Source organism: Peromyscus leucopus, chromosome 7 (assembly GCF_004664715.2).
Source record: "Peromyscus leucopus breed LL Stock chromosome 7, UCI_PerLeu_2.1, whole genome shotgun sequence".
NCBI classification, from domain to species: domain Eukaryota; kingdom Metazoa; phylum Chordata; class Mammalia; order Rodentia; family Cricetidae; genus Peromyscus; species Peromyscus leucopus.
Genome location: NC_051069.1, coordinates 113,889,310 through 113,908,732, shown reverse-complemented (window position 1 = coordinate 113,908,732; position 19,423 = coordinate 113,889,310). Strand labels below are relative to the sequence as shown.

Below are 19,423 nucleotides of genomic sequence, written 5' to 3'. Positions count from 1 at the left end.
GCTAGGAAACCTGCCTCATGGCTTCACTGCACCTGGCATGCAAAAAGCCCTTTGGTTCTGAGTCAGTGGCTCCGGAATGTCACTTGGGCTGTGAGAGAAAGGAGGGCCTGAGCTTCATTGGCACAAAAAACAAGGTTACGCACCTAAGTCCACCTGTCTCCTAGGCCTAATAACAACTCATCCACATAGTGGAGTACAGTGACTTTTGGGTATTTTTGAGGAACCGAGGAAGCAACTTATGTCTTGGTTAAAGGGGTTCATTGAAGATGGCAGGGGAATTCTTGAATCCCTGAGGTAGTGGAGTCCAGCTCAGTTGTTCCAATATTCCTGGTTCAGGAGAAGCCCATTCGAATGCAAAGCTGGGCTGACTTGTTTTTGACAAGGCATAGGAGAAGAATGCGTCTTTTAGATACAGCTGAGTATAGACCTTATGCTCAGTGGCAGCGTGCTGAGAATAAGGATTGATAAAAGTTGGGTAAACAGTTTCTCTCCACTTGTTCACCTCCTTAAATCCTGTACTAGTCAACAGTCTTGGGTGCCAGGTTTTGAACTGGTAATAAGGTTAAATAGCATGAGGTAAATATGCCTGCCTCGAGGAGGTGTCTGATATGGTTCCTGATCCCTTCTTTACCAACTAAGGTGATGCAGTACTGTTTGACTTGGCTGGGCATGGCCACTGAGGTCACTTGTACTATGACTGGGAGCACAGTTTGCAAGGTCAGGGGAATTGTCCTCATCCCGGACAACAGGAACATTATCTTACTTCTTTGTTTTACAGCTTGGGTCAGTCCTTGGAAGAGGTGATATTCCTCTCTCAAAGGGCAGCTGATGGTCAGGGCTTTGGCTAGGTTCCCTAGATGCAACTTGGGCATCTCCCCTGAACCTGAGAATCAGATAATTGCTTGGCCCTTGTGTGTGTGTGTGTGTGTGTGTGTGTGTGTGTGTGTGTGTGTGTGGTCATCTTCGAAATTATGAAGGCACAGCCACCCTGTCCATTCCAGACCATAGAAACCTTCATCCATGGGGTAGATTTGATGTTGTCAGATCTCTAATATGATTTGGTGGCCTGGATTTCTAAGGGTGGCATTGGATACAGCACATGCCACCTTGTGTTCAGGGGGTCATTTGACTCTGAACATAGGCAATTCTAGCTATAGAAGGATCAGAGGTAATTTTTGTAGGGGATAGAGTAATCATAATCCTGCTTAATTATAGGGGGATTGGTTTATCAAAATTTCTCAAGATGTGTGTCAGGCTTACTTGTCCTGTTACCCTTGCAAGACCTTAGAAGACTTGCAACAGAGAAATAGGAGGGACAATCAAAACACAGAACAAGACACAGGGGACCAAGAACTCAGGTTTCAGGGAATCTGTGGACACAGAATGAGAGTGCTGATGCAGGCAAAACACCATAAAATAAAATTTTAAAAAAATTACTCTAACAACAAAAAATTCACAAGTCCCTTCCTACATTTTGACAAAAGAGATCTCTAATGGCAGGGGGAGTTATAGCTTAATGTGGAAGCCCGCATTCTTCATCTGAGAGAGTGCAAGGGGCCAAAGGAAAGGAAGTTTTTGTGTTATTTTTGAAAGCCCATGGATCAATCTTAAGCCAGTTCTTGGGAATACCACTGTACTAATTGCCTTTCCTGCCACTGTGATAAAATGCCCAAGAAAAGCATCATAAGGGAGCAAGCGGAGTTTGTCACAGTTCAGGGTACAAACCACCATCGCAGGAAATTCCTGGTGGCAGAAGCTCAAGACAGCTGTTTGCATCTGTAGTAAGGAAGCAGAGGGCAGTGCGGCCTGTACTCAGACAGCCTCTTCTTTCTGTACATGTCTGAGGAATGGTGCCACCTTTCCTTAGGGCAAGTCTTTTCACCTCAAGTACCCTATCAAGATAATCCCTCCTTGTATGCCCAGAAGCTAACCTAATCTAAATAATCCCAGGCATGCAAAGAAGCCTTTCTCCTACCTGATTTCAGATCCAGTCAACTTGCCAATCAATACTAACGATTACAAACCCACCCCTTGTCAACTTGACACCTAACCCGGCACCTTTTAAATCATAACCTTCCACCCTTTGTCCCCATATTTTTGCAATGTCATTTGACACCTAACCCCATCATCTTTTAAGACATAACTTTCCACTCTTTGTCCCCATATATTTCAATGTAAAATGTCCTCATGGCCATTTTTCATTGAAAAAAATATATTCCGTCCAATGTTATAGTGTTGAAAACCAGGAACAACACTGAGATGCTGCAGGGTAAAAATTTATTGATAACTGAGCCAAATTTTCAGTTTCCCATAGTAGGAGGATGAAAACGGCCCAGATTAAAAGCAGAGTAGCCTCTTTATACCAAATGAGCAAGTGATTAAAAATGGAATTTTGCAGTTGTTTTTATGAACATGGGAAAGATACGTGTTATGGGTTTATGTTCAGACAGTTAACATATCATGAACCATTTTTATGGTCAGTCAATTCTCGGAACAATGGAAACAATTTACAATGTGTAATCACAATATTATTGAGGAAGAACAAAAACAAAACAAACCAACCAACCAAGTTGACCTCTAGCTGAGGACATGATCAAAGTCCAACATCGGTTAACTAAAGAGAAAGTGTCAGCTGTCCCTTAACATCCAACTTCAAAAGTGTCCAAGTCACTAACAATTCTACCATTCCATATAAATCCAATGTTCAATTCTCATTTGAGACTTAAAGCAATCTCCTATCTGTGAGCTCCTATAAAAGAAAAACGAAATACATCCAACATATAATCCCAGAGTAAGCATGGTTTGATGTTTGTCCTATTAGGTTTCAGTCTCGATTTGGTCTGACAGATCCTTGCTGTTCCCTGGAGTCCCTTTTGGAACATGAATGCTTCCCACCATGATAATCATGGACTAGCCCTCTAAAACTATAAGTAAGCCTCCTATTAAATGATTGCTTTTATAAGAATTTCCTCAGTAATGATGTCTCTTCATATCAATAGAACAGTGACTAAGACAGACGTTGGTCCCAGGGGGAAGAGTATTTCTGTGATAGGCCTGAGCATGCTGTTTGTAGGAGAATATGGAAGACCTTGGGACTTTGGACTAGAAAAGTGGTTGAACACTTTAAGTGGAGTGTGGTGATATTTTATTTGTGCTGAAATGTGGTGATATTTTATTTGTGCTTTAATAAATAAAGCTTACCTGAAGATCAGAGGAAAAAGGCCAGCCAAAGAAGTCAGAGGTAGCACATGCCCTTAATCCTATCACTTAGCAGGCAGGATCTCTGTGTGTTTAAGGCCAAACTAGGGAACAGCCAGGTGTGGTGACACACGCCTTTAATCCCAGTACCAACCATAAAGGTCTGGAGGTCTGTACAGACAGACAGAAAGTGACAGAACTGTGTAGAAAGAGGAAGTGATGTAGCTGGGCTAAGAGAGCCAATGAGAGAACAGAACCGGAAAGGGATATAAACGTGAGCATACAGGAAGAAGCTCTCTTTGGAAGCTGCGGAGTTGGTGGGGTGAGGTTAGCTCGTGGTTTATCCTATTCCTCTGAACTTTCTCTCAGGCTTTAACCCAAATTTCTGGTTCTGTGTTTTTTCTTTATTAAGACCATTTAGAAATTCATCTACACTGGAGCTTTATGGGCCATTTTAATAGGAGCATAAAAGATAGTAGTGCTGAGGGTGATTTGTACTATGTGGGCCTAACTCAGGTTTCAGAGGGGAAGAATATTAGCAACTGGGCTCAAGACCATTCTTGAGATATTTTATCAAAAGTAGCTGCTTTTTGCTCTTATCCTAAGAATCTTCCTGAGGCTAAATTGAAGATTTTTCGACTAATGTCATTGGCAGAGGAGATTTCAAGACAACCTTGTATTGACTGTGTCACTTGCTTATTAGTGATCACTCTTATGCAGATCTACAATGAAAAGGAGCAGGCACGGCAAAGAGAAATGCAAGATGTACAGTTTGAGGAGAAAATGAATACTGAGAAATATGGTGATATTTTATTTGTACTGAAATGTGATTATATTTGTATGTTAATAAATAAAGTTGCCTGGGGGTCAGAGCTAATAGTAAGCCATAGCGGAGCTGGGCATCTGTGGTGCATGCCTTTAATCCCAGCACTTGGTAGGTAGAGCTAAGTAATCTCTGTGTGGTCAAGGATACAGCCAGCATTGGAGACACACACCTTTAATCTCAATACCAACCATAGAAGACCTGGAGGTCTATACAGACAGGCAGTGACGAGGTGGTCATGTGGTTGGGTTTACAACCAATGAGAAGGCAGAACAGAAAGTCTATATAAAGACAAACACACAGGAAGTAGGTCTCTCTTGACTGAAGAGGATCGCTGAAGCAGAAAGGGTAAGGCTCTTAGCTCTGACCTCTTGGGCTTTTATCTTTACATTGGCTCTGTGTTTCTTATTTAATAAGATGGTTATTTCTACATTTGGCATCCAACGTGACAAGAATCCATTAAAATCGCTTGACTTGGCTTGGTGGCAGGTCCAGTTTCCCGCCTGGGCGGCCGGCTCCTTAGCTCGGGCCCAGGTCGGCTTGGTCTCAGGCCGGACTGACCATCGCCCCAAGTGGTTAGCTGCAGTTAGAGCTACGCTTAAAGCCGGTGCTACAAACAACTCAGGCCTGCCCTGCTGAACAGGGCCCCTGCCTGTAAAGCCAACACACGTGGTTGGAGCTTAAGGAAGCCAGAGCCAAGGCTTGACTCAGCTCAAGCAGGAAGACATGGCTGATTTAAGCTTTTAACCAGAACTTGTGGCTGTGCTTTCTTGCTTTCTGTCTCTGTTTCTCTCTCTCTCTCTGGATTCACACCTCAGACACTAGGTGGCTGTTTTGAAATTCCCTTGGATTTCTACTGTTCTACGCAGACTTGGTAAGTCAATTAACATGTCAGATATTTTAAAGGAAATTATTTAAAAGAGAAATTTTTTTCCACATTAAAAAAAAATGGGTTTATGTGTACATTGGAAGAAAATTGGGCTTTGTTTGAAATTTTAGGCAGTCTGGCAATGGAACAACTATATGAGAAGATTATTGTTGATTGAATTATGCAGTTTATTACTTTTCTTATCCTCATTTTACTATTTAAAAAGATAGTCAATTTAAGTGACAGGATAACAGTTTTAGAAAAACCTGTTAAAACTGTAAAAATGAATTATAGAGAAATTCAAATTCAGACAGAAGAAATTAAGAGTGAAGTTGTTTCAAGATTGGATTATAAGGTTACAGAAAGAAAGCCTGTTTTCACACAGTCACCCTTAATTTATCCGGTAACCATACAGCAGTTGCCTAATCAAATGACTACACAAAATATTTGGGCTCCAGTTGAAATGTTAGATTTATGAAGGTTTAAGGAGGCAGTAGTATCTCATGGCATGTATTCCCCATATGTAAAGCAAATGTTAAACTCTTGGTCAACATATAATAGGATTGTACCACAGGACTGGTGGGAGCTGGCACAGGCTGTTCTGGAACCCAGACAAAGGCTCCAGTGGCAAATGTGGTCCAAGGATGAGGCTAAAAACATAGCAAAACAATGGAGGGATAAAGGAATACAAGTCTTCCAGGATCAGCTTATTGGAGAAGGCCAATATGCTTCAGTACAAACACAATGTTTATATGATGTCCAAACCCTAATTTTATGTCGAACAGCAGCCTTGAATGCATGGGACAGAGTTGAGGAACCAGGAAAAAAAACTGAGTCATTTACAAAGGTTATACAAGGCCCAAAATAATCTTTCACAGATTTTTTACAAAGACTGGCTTCAGCAGTAAAGAGAACGGTTCCGGATTCAGAAGTTAGTCAGATAATAATTGAATCTTTGGCCTTTGAGAATGCGAATGCAGCATGCAAAAGAATAATCATGCCGTTAAAGGCAAGATCTGCGCCTTTGGAAGATTGGGTTACAGACACGGTTAATGTTGAGGCTCATGACCATGATGATATGTGGGTAGGAGAAGCAATTTCAAAAGGTTTGAGGAAGGCCGGGGTGTTGGTGGTTCACGCCTTTAATCCCAGCACTCAGGAGGCAGAGGCAGGTGGATTTCTGTGAGTTCAAGGCCAGTCTGGTCTACAAAACGAGTTCCAGGAAAGGAGCAAAGCTACACAGAGAAACCCTGTTTCAAAAAACAAACAAACAAACAAACAAACAAACAAACAAAAAGCTACCTTTTCAGCTAGGATATACAGAGAAACCCTGTCTCAAAAAATCAAAAGGTTTGAGGAATGTTAGACGTTTTGGATGTGGAAAGCAAGGACATTTGAAAAGGGAGTGTAAACAGGTCATTTCTAGAAACAATGGCAACAGAATGCCCCTTCCTTCTGGAGTATGCAGAAGGTGTGGTAAGGGAAAACACTGGACCAACGAATGTAGATCAACAAGGGACAGACAGGGTAATCCTTTGCCTCAGTCTTCGGGAAACTCCCAGAGGGGCCTCATGTAGGCCTTGCTAGGGGTTACAAATTGCTCCTGAAAAGATACAAAGAGGAGATTCTATTAATTATTTAGGATATAAAATAGAGCTACAAAAAAATTAGACCCCAAAAGGTGCAAATTAGGAGAGATAGACTACAGACTCTTAATGACTTTCAAAGATTATTTGGAGATATTTCTCATCTACGAACTATTGTTGGGGTAAAAAATGATGAACTGAATAATTTGTTCAAAACCTTAGAAGGTGACAAGGACTTAAATAGTCCAAGAGAATTATCACCTGAAGCTGAGAAAGAATTGGCCTTGGTAGAAAAGAAAGTACATGAAGGGCATGTGGATCGCATTGATCCAAAGCTGGATTGCATTTTGGTTATTTTACCTTCTAGGCATTCTCCTACAAGAATATTAATGCAGAGGGAAGATATTATATTGGAATGGATATTTTTACCAAATAAACCAAATAAAAAATTAAAAACTTATGTGGAAAAAAATCTCTGACTTGATTTGGAAAGGAAAATTGAGACTTCGTCAATTAGCAGGAACAGACCCAGCAGAAATTGTTGTACCTTTAACTAAGGAGGACATTGAAAAATTATGAACAGAAAGTAAACCTTGGCAAAGAGCTTGCAGTAATTTTTTTTGGGAGAAATTAACAGCAAATATCCCAAAAGCAATATAATTGATCTTATAAAGAGAGCTGATTGGATCTTGCCTCGAATTGTACAGGAAAAACCCATATCTGGAGTTCATACATTTTATACTGATGCCAACAAAGAAGGAAAGGCAGGTTACAAATCAGAAAATTTAATGGATTTTTCAGAACCTCTCAACATAGTAACTGACTTTCAATATGCTGAAAGAGTGGTATTACATATTGAGACTGCCGAATTCATCCCGGATGCTTCAGAATGAACTTCACTATTTATTCAATTACAAGATACAATCCGGAAAAGGAGTCATTCATTATATATAACTCACATTCGATCCCATACTGGTCTGCCAGTCCCTCTAGCACAAGGCAATGATGAGATTGATAAATTATTGATAGGAAATGTGCTGGAGGCTTCAGAATTTCATAAAAAAACATCATGTCAATAGTAAAGGTTTAAAAAAGGATTTTTCCATAACCTGGCAACAAGCCAAAGAAATAGTAAATAGAAATGTCCTCCTACTTGTTCCTTCTACAATCAGCCATTATCAGCAGGATGTAACCCAAAGGGTACTCAGAGGAATGAAATCTGGCAGATGGACGTGTTTCACTTTGCAGAATTTGGACAATTGAAATATGTACACCATACCATTGACATTTATTCAGGATTTCAATGGGCAACTGCTTTGAGTTCTGAAAAGGCTGATTCTGTAATCACTCATTTGCTAGAAGTTATGGCCATCATGGCTATACCTGCACAAATCAAAACTGACAATGCTCCATCATATGTCTCTGTTAAAATGAAACAGTTTTTTGCTTATTACAATATAAAGCATATTACAGGAATACCACATGATCCTACAGGTCAAGCAGTTATAGAAAGATCAAACAGAACTCTAAAGGATATGCTAAATAAACAGAAAGGGGTAACAAAAACCCCCAGAATATACTGCATAATGCTCTATTAACTTTGAATTTTCTCAATGCCAATGAGAAAGAAACAACAGCTGCAGAGAGACATTGGATAATAGAAAAAACTACAGAATTAAATCAGCCTATATACTTTAAGGATGTGTTTCAGAATGGAAACCAGGATATGTGTTACGTTGGGGATGAGGTTTTGCTTTTGTTTCTACAGGAGAAGATAAGCTGTGAGTACCATCAAAATTGATAAAGGTTCGATTTGAACATGAAAGACCACTTAATTAGAGGAGGTGATAGTTCATCAACCAGCATGAACATCCAATTTAAACTAACTCATACCAGGAACACATGCCTTTTCATTTAATCAGATAATAACTTGTCAAAAGGAAACATCCCCAAAATTAGTCTTGGGGAAAGGTTTTTGTTTTTGTCTTTTAGGAGAATGAAAGTTAAGGAATCTGAAGAACACTGGACAAATGAGACAACTGAAGAAAAGGGACAAATCATCTATCCCAGGAAACAGAGTGAAATGGCATATGGGTATATCATCTAAAAAATTTTATAAGTCTTCTTAAATGTTTGTTTCTGCTCTTCTCTAAAGATTTAACACTATTGGTCTTCTAATAGTCCCAATTCAATTAAAATTTAAAGCTGACTTGGGAGTTGGAGAATGGCTCTCTCCTTCTTTAAACTCAAGCATGTTGTTAAAAGGAAAATGCAAACTCCCTGTATCATGTCAGAAGAAAAGAGCCATCTTCTGCTATGGGTCAGGGGAAAAACCAAATTAATTAAGGGACTATTCTATTACTAATCTCAACTCTTTGATTCTATTCTGATTCTTTAAACTTTTCTTAAAGTATGAATTTTATATCAAAATTTATAAGATTAATATATATAAATATACATTTTAAACTTTGTTAAGATATGAATGGTCATATAGAGTACTAACTAATTCTAGAAAGAAAAAAGGCTTCAATTAGCTGCATATATATGTCTTTGTGTTCGAGTCTCTTATCAGTTTTCTGCAGGAAATCACGGCCAGGCCTAACATCAACTGAAGTCTCCAGGAAGAAGATGGGGCCCCACAACAACAATTCCACGTGGACAATAATAACATCACTAAGCTGACAAACATCATCTACAGATCAACTTTGAACTACAAAGTGCTCAGAGCAATTTTGAGAGGGCTAGCTGAGATGATCCAGTCTCAAAGACTACTTGAATAAGGACTTGAGATAAACCCTGAACTTTGGTATTATATACAGACTGGATAATGAAGGATATAGTTACCTTTCCTAGAATTTGACAATTAACCTAAAATTTTTCTTTTCAGGATAAAGATACCTTCGCCCATGCCCAGCAGGAAGCAATTTTAAGAATACAATGCCCACATTCCCAAAGAGGTGGTGTGGAGCAGATGGTTTTTTGGTTTTTTAATGGGTTTTGGGTCTGGGATAATTTTCATTGTTTAGGGGGGATGGTTACAAGTTGTTGTCAAGGGTTAGGAAAAGGGCTAAGCAAAGGAGATTAGATTTAAGGTTCTTGTTTTAAAAAAAATGAAAGAAAAAGAAAAAGACAATTACTAGTTTTAAATACTTTACATTGGATTGGATTGTTTTATATTATATACAAATTATATATATTGAAATTGATATTGTTAGAAAATGCTATATGTATATTTCTAATTGTACTTATATTGTTCATTTAACAAATAATGCAATTTTCTGATCCTTGAATGCTATTATTACCAACTATTAGGATGAAAAGAAATGAAAGTTAGTAGTTAGACATTACAATAGAACTTGTAGTCATATTAGATATGTTTTCAAGATTGAGCAGATATATTTTAAATAGACAGGTCATCTTCAAATCCTTCAGAGATCTAGAGAATATGGCATTTAAAATGTTTTAATAACCTAGAAATTTTTCTTTTTGTTATGACTATGAGACATGTCGGCTCCTGGTAGTACCAATCTACTTCAGAGAGAATATGGGCATTGAAGTAACTGCATATGGAGTTAACTTTCATTGTGGCAAAAGTTAGCCACTGGACAACAAAGTATCCTCGAATCAACTGCTGACAAACAGGACAGACAGGACATGAAACAAAGGACTACCGATTCTTGCCAAAACAAGTGTCATGGCTTTATCAAAAGGCATCTTCTGAAGCCAGGACAATATGGCACCATCCCTGAAGTGGCCTTCGCAATCCAGAAAAGGTACAGTGCCCTTTTCTTTGAAGGTAGCTGAACAGGCAGTGGGCCCATGGCTTCTGGTGTGCAATGGAACAGCAGCTGAAACAGTTATTCTTGAAGAGTAACTAAGCTCATGCCTCTCAATAGTAGACTGGCATTTAATAGAGGGATGTGGAGAAGAAGGGGATGCTGAGATGAAGCCACACACACACATAGCCAAGAAGAATGGACAGCTGAATTCAAAAAACATCAACAATTTCCAGAATTTAAAATCCTGAATCATGACATGACACTAGTGGAATTCAGGTGTTTCTGGTACATGGACTGCTATCACCCAATGTGAGGCTGAACTGTTGACCTTGTTTACATCCTACTTCACAAATGAGTCTGTCAGATATGCTAAGCCTGTAGGCTGAAGATGATGCCCCAACACTGCGGAGAAACCTCAGGTGACTGTCCAGGCAGCTGGCTGTTTCTGTCAACTCACAAATTTTTGGAAGTTGCTTGCATGCACTTCCTGTTTTTATTTTTTGTTAGGTAATATTATTTCCTTTTTGGGTCTCTGAGGGAGTTGAAGATTAGTTAGTTATAGCTGAAGATTAGTTAGTTATAGTTGAAAACTAGTTGGATAGAAAGTGAATTAGGTACATTTTGGACTTACCAAAATAGGATAGATAATGGAATTATTTTCTCTGAATTTGTCAAATACAAATGGACTAGACATTGTTTAGGTATTTTTTACTTGTATATATTGTATATAGTTATTGTACTTTTGTATAAAGTTTTTCTTATGTTAGTTATAACCTTTTTCCTTTTTTCTTTTTATTAAAATAGAAAAGGGGAAATATGGTGATATTTTATTTGTACTGAAATGTGATTTTATTTGTATGTTAATAAATAAAGTTGCCTGGGGGTCAGAGCTATTAGAGCCATAGCAAAAGCTGGGCATTGATGGTGCACACCTTTAATCCCAGCACTTGATAGGCAGAGCTAGGTAGATCTCTGTGTGGTCAAGGATACAGCCAGCATTGGAGACACACACCTTTAATCTCAATACCAACCATAGAAGACCTGGAGGTCTATACAGACAGGCAGTGATGAGGCAGTCATGTGGTTGGGTTTACAACCAATGAGAAGGCAGAACAGAAAGTCTATATAAAGACAAACACACAGGAAGTAGGTCTCTCTTGGCTGAAGAGGATCACTGAAGCAGAAAGGGTAAGGCTCTTAGCTCTGACCTCTTGGGCTTTTATCTTTACATTGGCTCTGTGTTTCTTATTTAATAAGATGGTTACTTCTACAGAGAAATGTAATGTTGAAGCCAAGTCTTGTGCTCAAGGAAACAAAAAAGTTTAAAGAATGGGGGTCAGAGAGTTGAATGGTTTGAATGAGAATGACTCCCATAGGTTCCTGTATTTGCGTGCTTAGTCGCCATTGAGTGGGATGGTGTGGGAAGGATTAGGAAGTGTGGCCTTGTTAGTTGTGGCCTTGTTGGAATAGGTGTGTCATTGGGGGTGGGCTTCCAGGTTTCAAAAGCCCACATCAGACCCAGTGTCTCTTCCCTGCTTGCTGCCTGTAAATCAGGAAGTAAAGCTCCAGTGCCATGCCTGTCTGCTTCCCACCATGATGATCATGGATTAACCCTCTGAAGCTGTAAGCAAGCCACCCCTCCCCCCCAAAAGCTTTCTTTTAGAAGAATTTCCTTGGTCATGATGTCTCTTCACAACAATAGAACAGTAACCAAGACCCTCAGATATTTGCCTATTCACTTGGAAAGCTGTGCTGGCTAGTTTTATGTCAACATGATACAAGCTAGAGTCATCTGAAAGAGGGAACCTCAACTAAGAAAATCCCTCCATAAGAGTAGCCTATAGGCAAGCCTGTAGAATATTTTCTTGACTAATTATTGATATGGAAGAGCCCACTGTGGGTGTTGACACCCCTGGGCAAGAGGTCCTGGGTTTTATAAGAAAGCAAACTCCCAGGTGTGGTGTTGTACACCTTTAATCCCATCGTTGGGAAGGCAGAGGCCAGCCTAGTCTCTACCCTAGCAAGTTCTAGAACGGTCAGGACTACATAGAGAGACCTTGCTAAAGAAAGCAAAAACAAAAACAAAAAAACAAAAAGGGAAAAACTAAGCAGGCCAGCACACAGCACTTCATGGTCTTCAGTTCCTGTCTCCAGGTTTGTGTCTTGTTTGAGTTTCCAAGGTGGCCTCCTCCAGTGACAGATCAAGACACAGAAGCCAAAATAAACCCTTCCCTCCACAAGTTGCTTTGGTCATGATATTTATTATAATATTAGAAAGCAAATTAAGACAATAATACTCGCACAAGTCAATTATTACTTACTACCTGAAGAATATTACTTTACTACAGCAACTAATGTCTTCACGTAGACAGAATCCTGCAATCATAGAACCCACCTGCACATTTGGAATAGATTTTTCTATGAGCTCTAGCTTTTGGCAAAGAGGGATATTTTATTACTCTTCATTTCCTTTTTCAGATAAAAATTATGAGCAAAGAACGATGAATCTGCAGGACGGAGCTACACTTGGACCATGGGGCCTCTCTGCTGGAGATGGGGTGCTCTAGTTCTCTGGAGGAAGCAGTTGGTCTAAAAGCAGAACTTCAACCTTTACATGTTATTTTTCATGCTTAGTATACTTTATTCATTTTTAATTTTTGGCTGTGTAGGTATATGTTGGTGTGTCAAAGTATACATGTATGGGCTCCTGTGTAACCAGAGGAAGGCACTGGATCCCCTGGAGCTGGAATTACAGGTGCTTGTGAGCGGTCCAACATGGGTGCTGGGGACTGGATTCCAGTCCTGTGCAAGAGCAGCAAGCACTTTCTTTGCACCTCTGACAGAGAATCAGTGCCTCCTTAGCCTTCATCAGAGAAGTATGAAGCAGTTAACACAGAGACCCACAACTGGACAATGTGCAGAGTAGGAAACTTTGGAGTGCTCAGTCTTCATCAAACGCCTCCCCTCAGGGTTCAGAGATCTATGTGGAAGAAGAGGAGGAAAGATTATAAGAGCCAGGCGTGACTGAGACACTCAGCACTGCCGGGTGGTGGCAGTGGTGCACACCGTTAATCCCAGCACTCGGGAGGCAGAGCCAGGTGGATCTCTGTAAGTTCGAGGCCAGCCTGGTCTACAGAGAAAGATCCAGGACAGGCACCCAAACTACACAGAGAAACTCTGTCTCGAAAAAACAAACAAACAAACAAAGACACTCAGAATGTTTATTGTAAGTAGCTGAACAAGGAGGCAGGTTAGGGGAGTCTCTGATTGGGAGCCATCTCAGACTACAATCATCTGGAAGGAGGAAGCTGTGGTTGAGACTTTCTGGAGATACTGTCAATGTCTATACTTGGATCCTTTGGCCTTCTTGAAATGGCCATGATGCTCATGCTGTGAATGCTCATTCACCCAGTGGTACACTTACTTCTCACAAGGAGGGGGCTAATGGCAGGGTCTGGACCTCTTCCTCTGAGGCTGGGCCTCTTTCACAGTGTTAATGTAGGCTATCCCTCCATTGCTCATCTCTTGGGTATTTCTTTGTGTGGCAGGATGGATGCAGAGTTGGGTGTGTGTTACACTCTGCTTTGTCCTCCTGGGCACTGCTGGGTTTCTTTTGGCAACAACATGGATGATCAGCAAGGGTTGGATGGTCAGCAACGGTTGGATGATCAGCAAGGGTTGGATGATCAGCAAGGGTTGGATGATCAGCAAGGGTTGCATGGTCAGTAAGGATTGGGGCGAGGGGAAGCAATGTACTGATGACACCTGGGAAGTGTGAGACAGGGCCCAGGCAGACAACAGGATCTTGCAGGGAGATGTGGAAACAGAAGAGATACACAAAGTAAGGAATAAAGGGTGTGGAGAAGACACTGGTCAAAGAACCAGCACAGAGTGTAAATGTTACAGCTCGGATGGAAAGGTATCCCGGAAGTTGGGAGCCACAGAATACCACAAAGTCACACCGCACAACAAACCTCACACAAAAGATTTATTGGAAGGGAAAAGGCCAGGAGGGTGGCTGCCTCTGCTCAGGCGAGAAACAGCACAAACAGAACAGAAGAGAGGGTTATATCGCTTCCCAGGGGGTGGGGGTGGGGGTGGGGCAGAGCATTCCAGGGTGAAGCTTTCCAGGATGGGGATTGGTTGAATTTCAAGTCCAGAGCTTGGGCATTTTCTCTGTAGGGTTGGGGCTGGGTCCAGCCCTCAGGGCTGTTAGAATGGTCTATGGGTGGAACCTGGCAGTTGGAGGTCCCCAGGGGAGGGTCCTGGCCACCATGTGCCTAAAGAGGCTTACGCAGAGAATTAGAGATTCGGTCAAATCCTGGCTGGAAACTGCTACTGATAGGCTTGCATGAAAAGTTGGTGTGTGGTGGCCAGAGAGAAAGTGTAGAAACAAGAGGAGAAGGGGGAGGAAGTGGATGAAGAGGAGGAGGAGAAAAAGAGGTGGAGGAAGTAGAGAAAAGGATGAAGACGAAGAGGGAGAAGAGAGGAGAAGGAAGAAGAGAAAGAAGGAAGAGAACATGGAGAAAGAGGAAGATGTAGGGTAAAAGGGCCAGCCAAGGAAACACACCCTGACCCTGAGACCAGAGCCAAGGAAATACACTCTGACCCTGAGACCAGAGCCAAAGAAACACACCCTGACTCTGAGACCAGAGCCAAGGAAACACACCCTGACCCTGAGACCAGAGCCAAGGAAACACACCCTCACCCTGAGACCAGAGCCAAAGAAACACATTCTGACCCTGAGACTAGAGCCAAGGAAATATACCTTGACCCTGAGACCAGAGCCAAGGAAACACACTCTGACCCTAAGACCAGAGCCAAAGAAACACACCCTGACCCTGAGACCAGAGCCAAAGAAATACACCTTGACCCTGAGACCAGAGCCAGTTCACTGGCCCTGAAACCAGAGCCAAAAAGTTAAAAAAAAAAAAAAAAAAAAAAAAAGGCCAGTGAAAGAAACACACTTTGGCCCCTAAAACCAGAGCCAAAGAAGCACACTCTGCCGCTGACCAACTCAGCACAAAAACCAACCAATCCCTGAGCACGAAATCCAGCCAATCTCTGGGCCTGTCCAAGTTCAGGGATTGAAATCTGACCAATTCCCACCCCGAAAAGCTTCACCCTGGAAAAACTCTGCCCCTATGGAAGCCCTCTGCCTGTTCAGTTTGCTGTGACCTTTTTCCACCGTGGCAGAGGCAGCCACCATCCTGGATTCTTCTCTCCTTATAAATAAATCTCTTGAGTGAGGTTTGGGTGAGACCTTCCTTCTTTTGCTGGAGTGGAGTGGAGGAGAGAAATAACGATTTTTTGCCAGAGTCTGAGCCGAGAAGATTTGGAGCAGAACTGTAACACTTTCTCGGGGGAAACCTTCCCCTGCAGGAGCAGAGTTATTACAATCCGGGGACCTGAGCCGAACTGTAATACTTTCTCTGGGGAAACCCTCCTGCGGGAGCGGAATTGTTACATTGGGGAAACCTTTTCCTGGAGCAGAACTGTGAACTGCTATGCTTACGGTGACTTTGTGGTATGCCTTGACTCCCAACTGCCAAGATCCCTTTCCATCTGAGCAGCAATGTTTACAGAAGAGGAGGCAAAGAGGCGAGAAGTAGGCAATGAGACAAGAACTGAGACAGCAGGGCGCAGCTACTTAAAGTGGCATTCTAACATAATTAGGAAAGACATTTCTGGGACAGTCAGTCAGGAAGTAAAGTTCTTAAATATGACACTATGATCCAAATAAAGCCTGCAGATTTAAAGGGAAAAAATGAGCACGGAGACCATACTCCCGGGGTGCCTAGTGAGCGAGGTAGGAGGCAGAAGTATGTCTTCATTTTATCGGGAGAGTGTGCAGTTTCCTCCACATCGGCTCACACTCGATGACACATACCGTCACCATCTATGAAATCACCAAAGCAGCGTTTTGTAGTTGCAGCTGCTGGTGGGCATGGGGAGGCATAAACAGCCTGTACAGAAATTCTGAGAGGATTTGTTCGCTTGTTGAGAAAGGATCCTCCTATGTCACGCAGTCTGGCTGGGCACTCACGATCCTGGGCACTCAACATTAGAATTCTGAGGAAGGTTATCTTGGAGACTAGTCTTCAGCAGCCTGAAGATCCGTTCTAAGGGAGTTACATTCCAAGATTGCGAGGCAGGCCTTGAGTAGACATAGCATCTGGATCCTCCTCCTAGTGGTGGACACATTTGACGCTTGAAGACCCAGTAGTTCACGAGCCTGACATGTACACTGAGCACTGTTGGTTGCCCGAGGTGATTGGCGCCCGGGGGTCCCCTCTGGAGCATGCGCACATGGCGTTGCTGGGCAACAACAGTCCTGCCAACTGCCTAAGAGGTGGAGGGATGTTAAACCTTGGGGCTTCTCTGTGGGCGCAGCCTGGCGAGATTCCCAGGCTTGGTTGGCTCTGCATTGGGACTGACAGTGGCTAAGATTGGGACCCGGAGGAACTCGGTTACTGTGAGCACAGAGGCTGTTAATGGGAAGGAGTAAAGCAATATAAACAAGAGTCTAGGGTGAAGGGCCATAGTCTGAGCCATGAAGAAGATCTTCAAGGGCCATTCGCCTTGGGGCTTCCTTAGCTTTAGGCATGTCAGCACTGAGAACCAAGAACCACCCAGGTACCTCACTGGGTACATGCCTATGAAGAAGATCCACAAAGCTGCAAGCGTCGGGGATATAACTGAAGTGCAGAGGATGCTCGAATTTGGGCATGTTGACGTGAACATTACAGACCGGAAGAAAAGGTCAGAGGGCACGGGGTGGCCTGGAGCAGGGGTGAGTGAGTGGCAGGCAGCAGGGCCTGAGGAGATGAAACACCACCTTCCTGGGCTTGGCCTCAGGGGAATGGAGAAGGGAGGTTGAGGCCCGCTCTCACGGGGATGCTGGGCTTTCCACCAGACTCCTCAGCACCTCAAACCTGCACACCTGGATGGGTGGAGCCTAGGCGTTCTTCATGAGACACAAAGCAAAAACTAAACCTTAGTTGGTTCCCAACCCCCATATAATTCTGCTTTCAGAGCACTTTATTGGCGATTTAAATGTGATTTAACCCACAAAGTTGAGGCACACAGCGTTTTCTTTCAAGGTGCACATGAAAAAAATTGCTAATGCTATGGATCCCAGGGCAAAAATTCATTCAATGAAATCCCATGTTCATTTTATTTCACGGGAACCAAGGGATACATGCTCTTTCCTGAGGGACCTTACATGGAAGCTGAAGGGCGAAGATAGCTCCGTGGTTTTCTTCGCCGTCGGTTATTCAGGGTGGCTCTCTTCACTTACCACATGCCGATTCAGCAATGACTTCTTCGGCCCCAAGCGGTGTAGTTTGAAGACAGCGGTCTTCATCTCAGGGTGTGCGAAGCTCTGAACTTCCCACCAGCGCTTCATTAGCTTCGGTTGCCTCCTTGATGCTGGAGCCGATGGTTCACTGGGGGCTCTCTCATCTATAAGACCATCAAAGCCATGGTGCTTCCCAGTGTGGCCCCTGCTTCGGGCAGACCTCAGTCAACAACAGATTCCAAATCTCCCTAGGGAAGCGTTCATTGTCTCTGTCACAGTGTCATCCCCTTTGAAATCATCGAGGTGTAGCACAAATCCTAACTGGTCTTAATAAAAACCTGGAGCCAGATATTGGGATAAATGCTGAAAGGCCAGAGAGACAAAGGAGCAAGGCACAGCCACATCTTACCTTGCCAGCAAATCAGCCTGAAAGGGGGCGGAGCTCCTGTCTCTGCCTGCCTCTCTTGGTCCAGCCATATCACTTCCTGTTTCCTCCTCCCTGGGATTAAAGTGCTGGGGTTAAAGGCTGAGCCACCACTGCCTGGCCTCTATGGTTAACTTGTGCCTAGCTCTGCCCTCTGATCTCCGGGCAAGGTTTATTTGTTAGAGCACAAACAAAATATCACCACATCCAGGTTTGACTGTGTGTGTGCTCTGTTCCTAGCACTGCTAAGTGTGGTGATATTTTATTTGTGCTGAAATGTGTGTGGGGCGTTTACCCACCACCCCCACAGCTTCCCAGAGTTTTCTTGAGTGCGATCAGCAGGAAATATTAGATAGAAGGGTTTATAGCGGAGAATCTTGCAGAGATAAACAAATAGAAAATAAAGGACAGCCTCGAGAGGGCCAGGAACCTATTCCAACGGGCCCCGGCTGTCTCTGACCCAGGGTTTTTAAAGAGACGCCAAGGGGTGGAGCAAAAGACCTCCTCCCCCAGCACAGCCAAGTGCAGACCATCTCAGACACCTGCACTCAGGCCCGTGGTCCTGATCATCCTCTATTCGGACCTGCTGGGTAAAGCCACGAGGAACCCGAGAACGGGCTCCCACAAATGTGGTGATATTTTACTTGTGCTTTAATACACAAAGTTTGCCTGGAGATCAGAGGAAATAGCCAGTCATTTTAAGTAAACAAAGAAGTCAGGCAGCGGTAGCACACGCCCTTAATCCTAACACTTAGCAGGCAGGATCTCTGTGAGTTCAAGGCCACACCAGGGAACAGAGCCAAGCGTGGTGCCACACGCCTTTAATCCCAGTACCAACCATAGAGGTCTGGAGGCCTGTACAGACAGGAAGTGACAGAGCTGACCAGGAAGAGGAAGTGATGTAATAGATAGAGAGCAAATCAGAGGGCAGAATAGTGAGGCACGTGTGTGTGTGTGTGTGTGTGGGGGGGGGTAGACAGGAAGTCGCTCTCTTTGGAAGCAGAGTTGGTGAGGTAAGGTTGGCTGGGGGCTTTGCCAATTTCCCCGATCTCTCTAAGGCTGTCACCCCTATATTTGGCTCCATGTTGTTTATTTAATAAGACCATTTGGAAATTCGCCTACAGCTAAGGAGAAAGGAAGACATTCCAGTAGGCTACTCTACTTCAGAGGAGAGGTGGGTGTAGTCCCTGCACGGCTCCCTTGTTGTACCGCTCTCTCTCACAGGACTGCTCTGCACTACGCCTGTGCTCATGGCCAGTCAGAAATGGTGTCCCTCTTGCTGTGGTACGACTGCAACATCGAAGCCCGAGACTGTGAGGACAGCACGGCTCTGATCAAGGTAATTAGGAGCCAACAGGTCCAGCAGTGGATGGAGGAGTCTAACTCCCGGACCTTCTGGTGTGGGAACCCTGCACCCCATCACAGACATGGGACCTGCATCCTGC

General features: G+C 43.1%; 1 protein-coding gene across 1 annotated transcript in view; it reads left to right on the top strand.

The window, feature by feature from the left end:
* Positions 1 to 16,561: 16,561 nt before the first annotated feature.
* LOC114694087 overlaps positions 16,562 to 19,423 on the top strand; it is a 96,096-nt gene continuing 93,234 nt past the window's right edge. The window contains exons 1-2 of the mRNA XM_037208245.1: positions 16,562 to 17,016; positions 19,203 to 19,317. Coding sequence (XP_037064140.1) covers positions 16,808 to 17,016; positions 19,203 to 19,317 — 324 coding nt within the window. The 5' untranslated portion in view covers positions 16,562 to 16,807. The remainder of the gene's footprint in view (positions 17,017 to 19,202; positions 19,318 to 19,423) is intronic.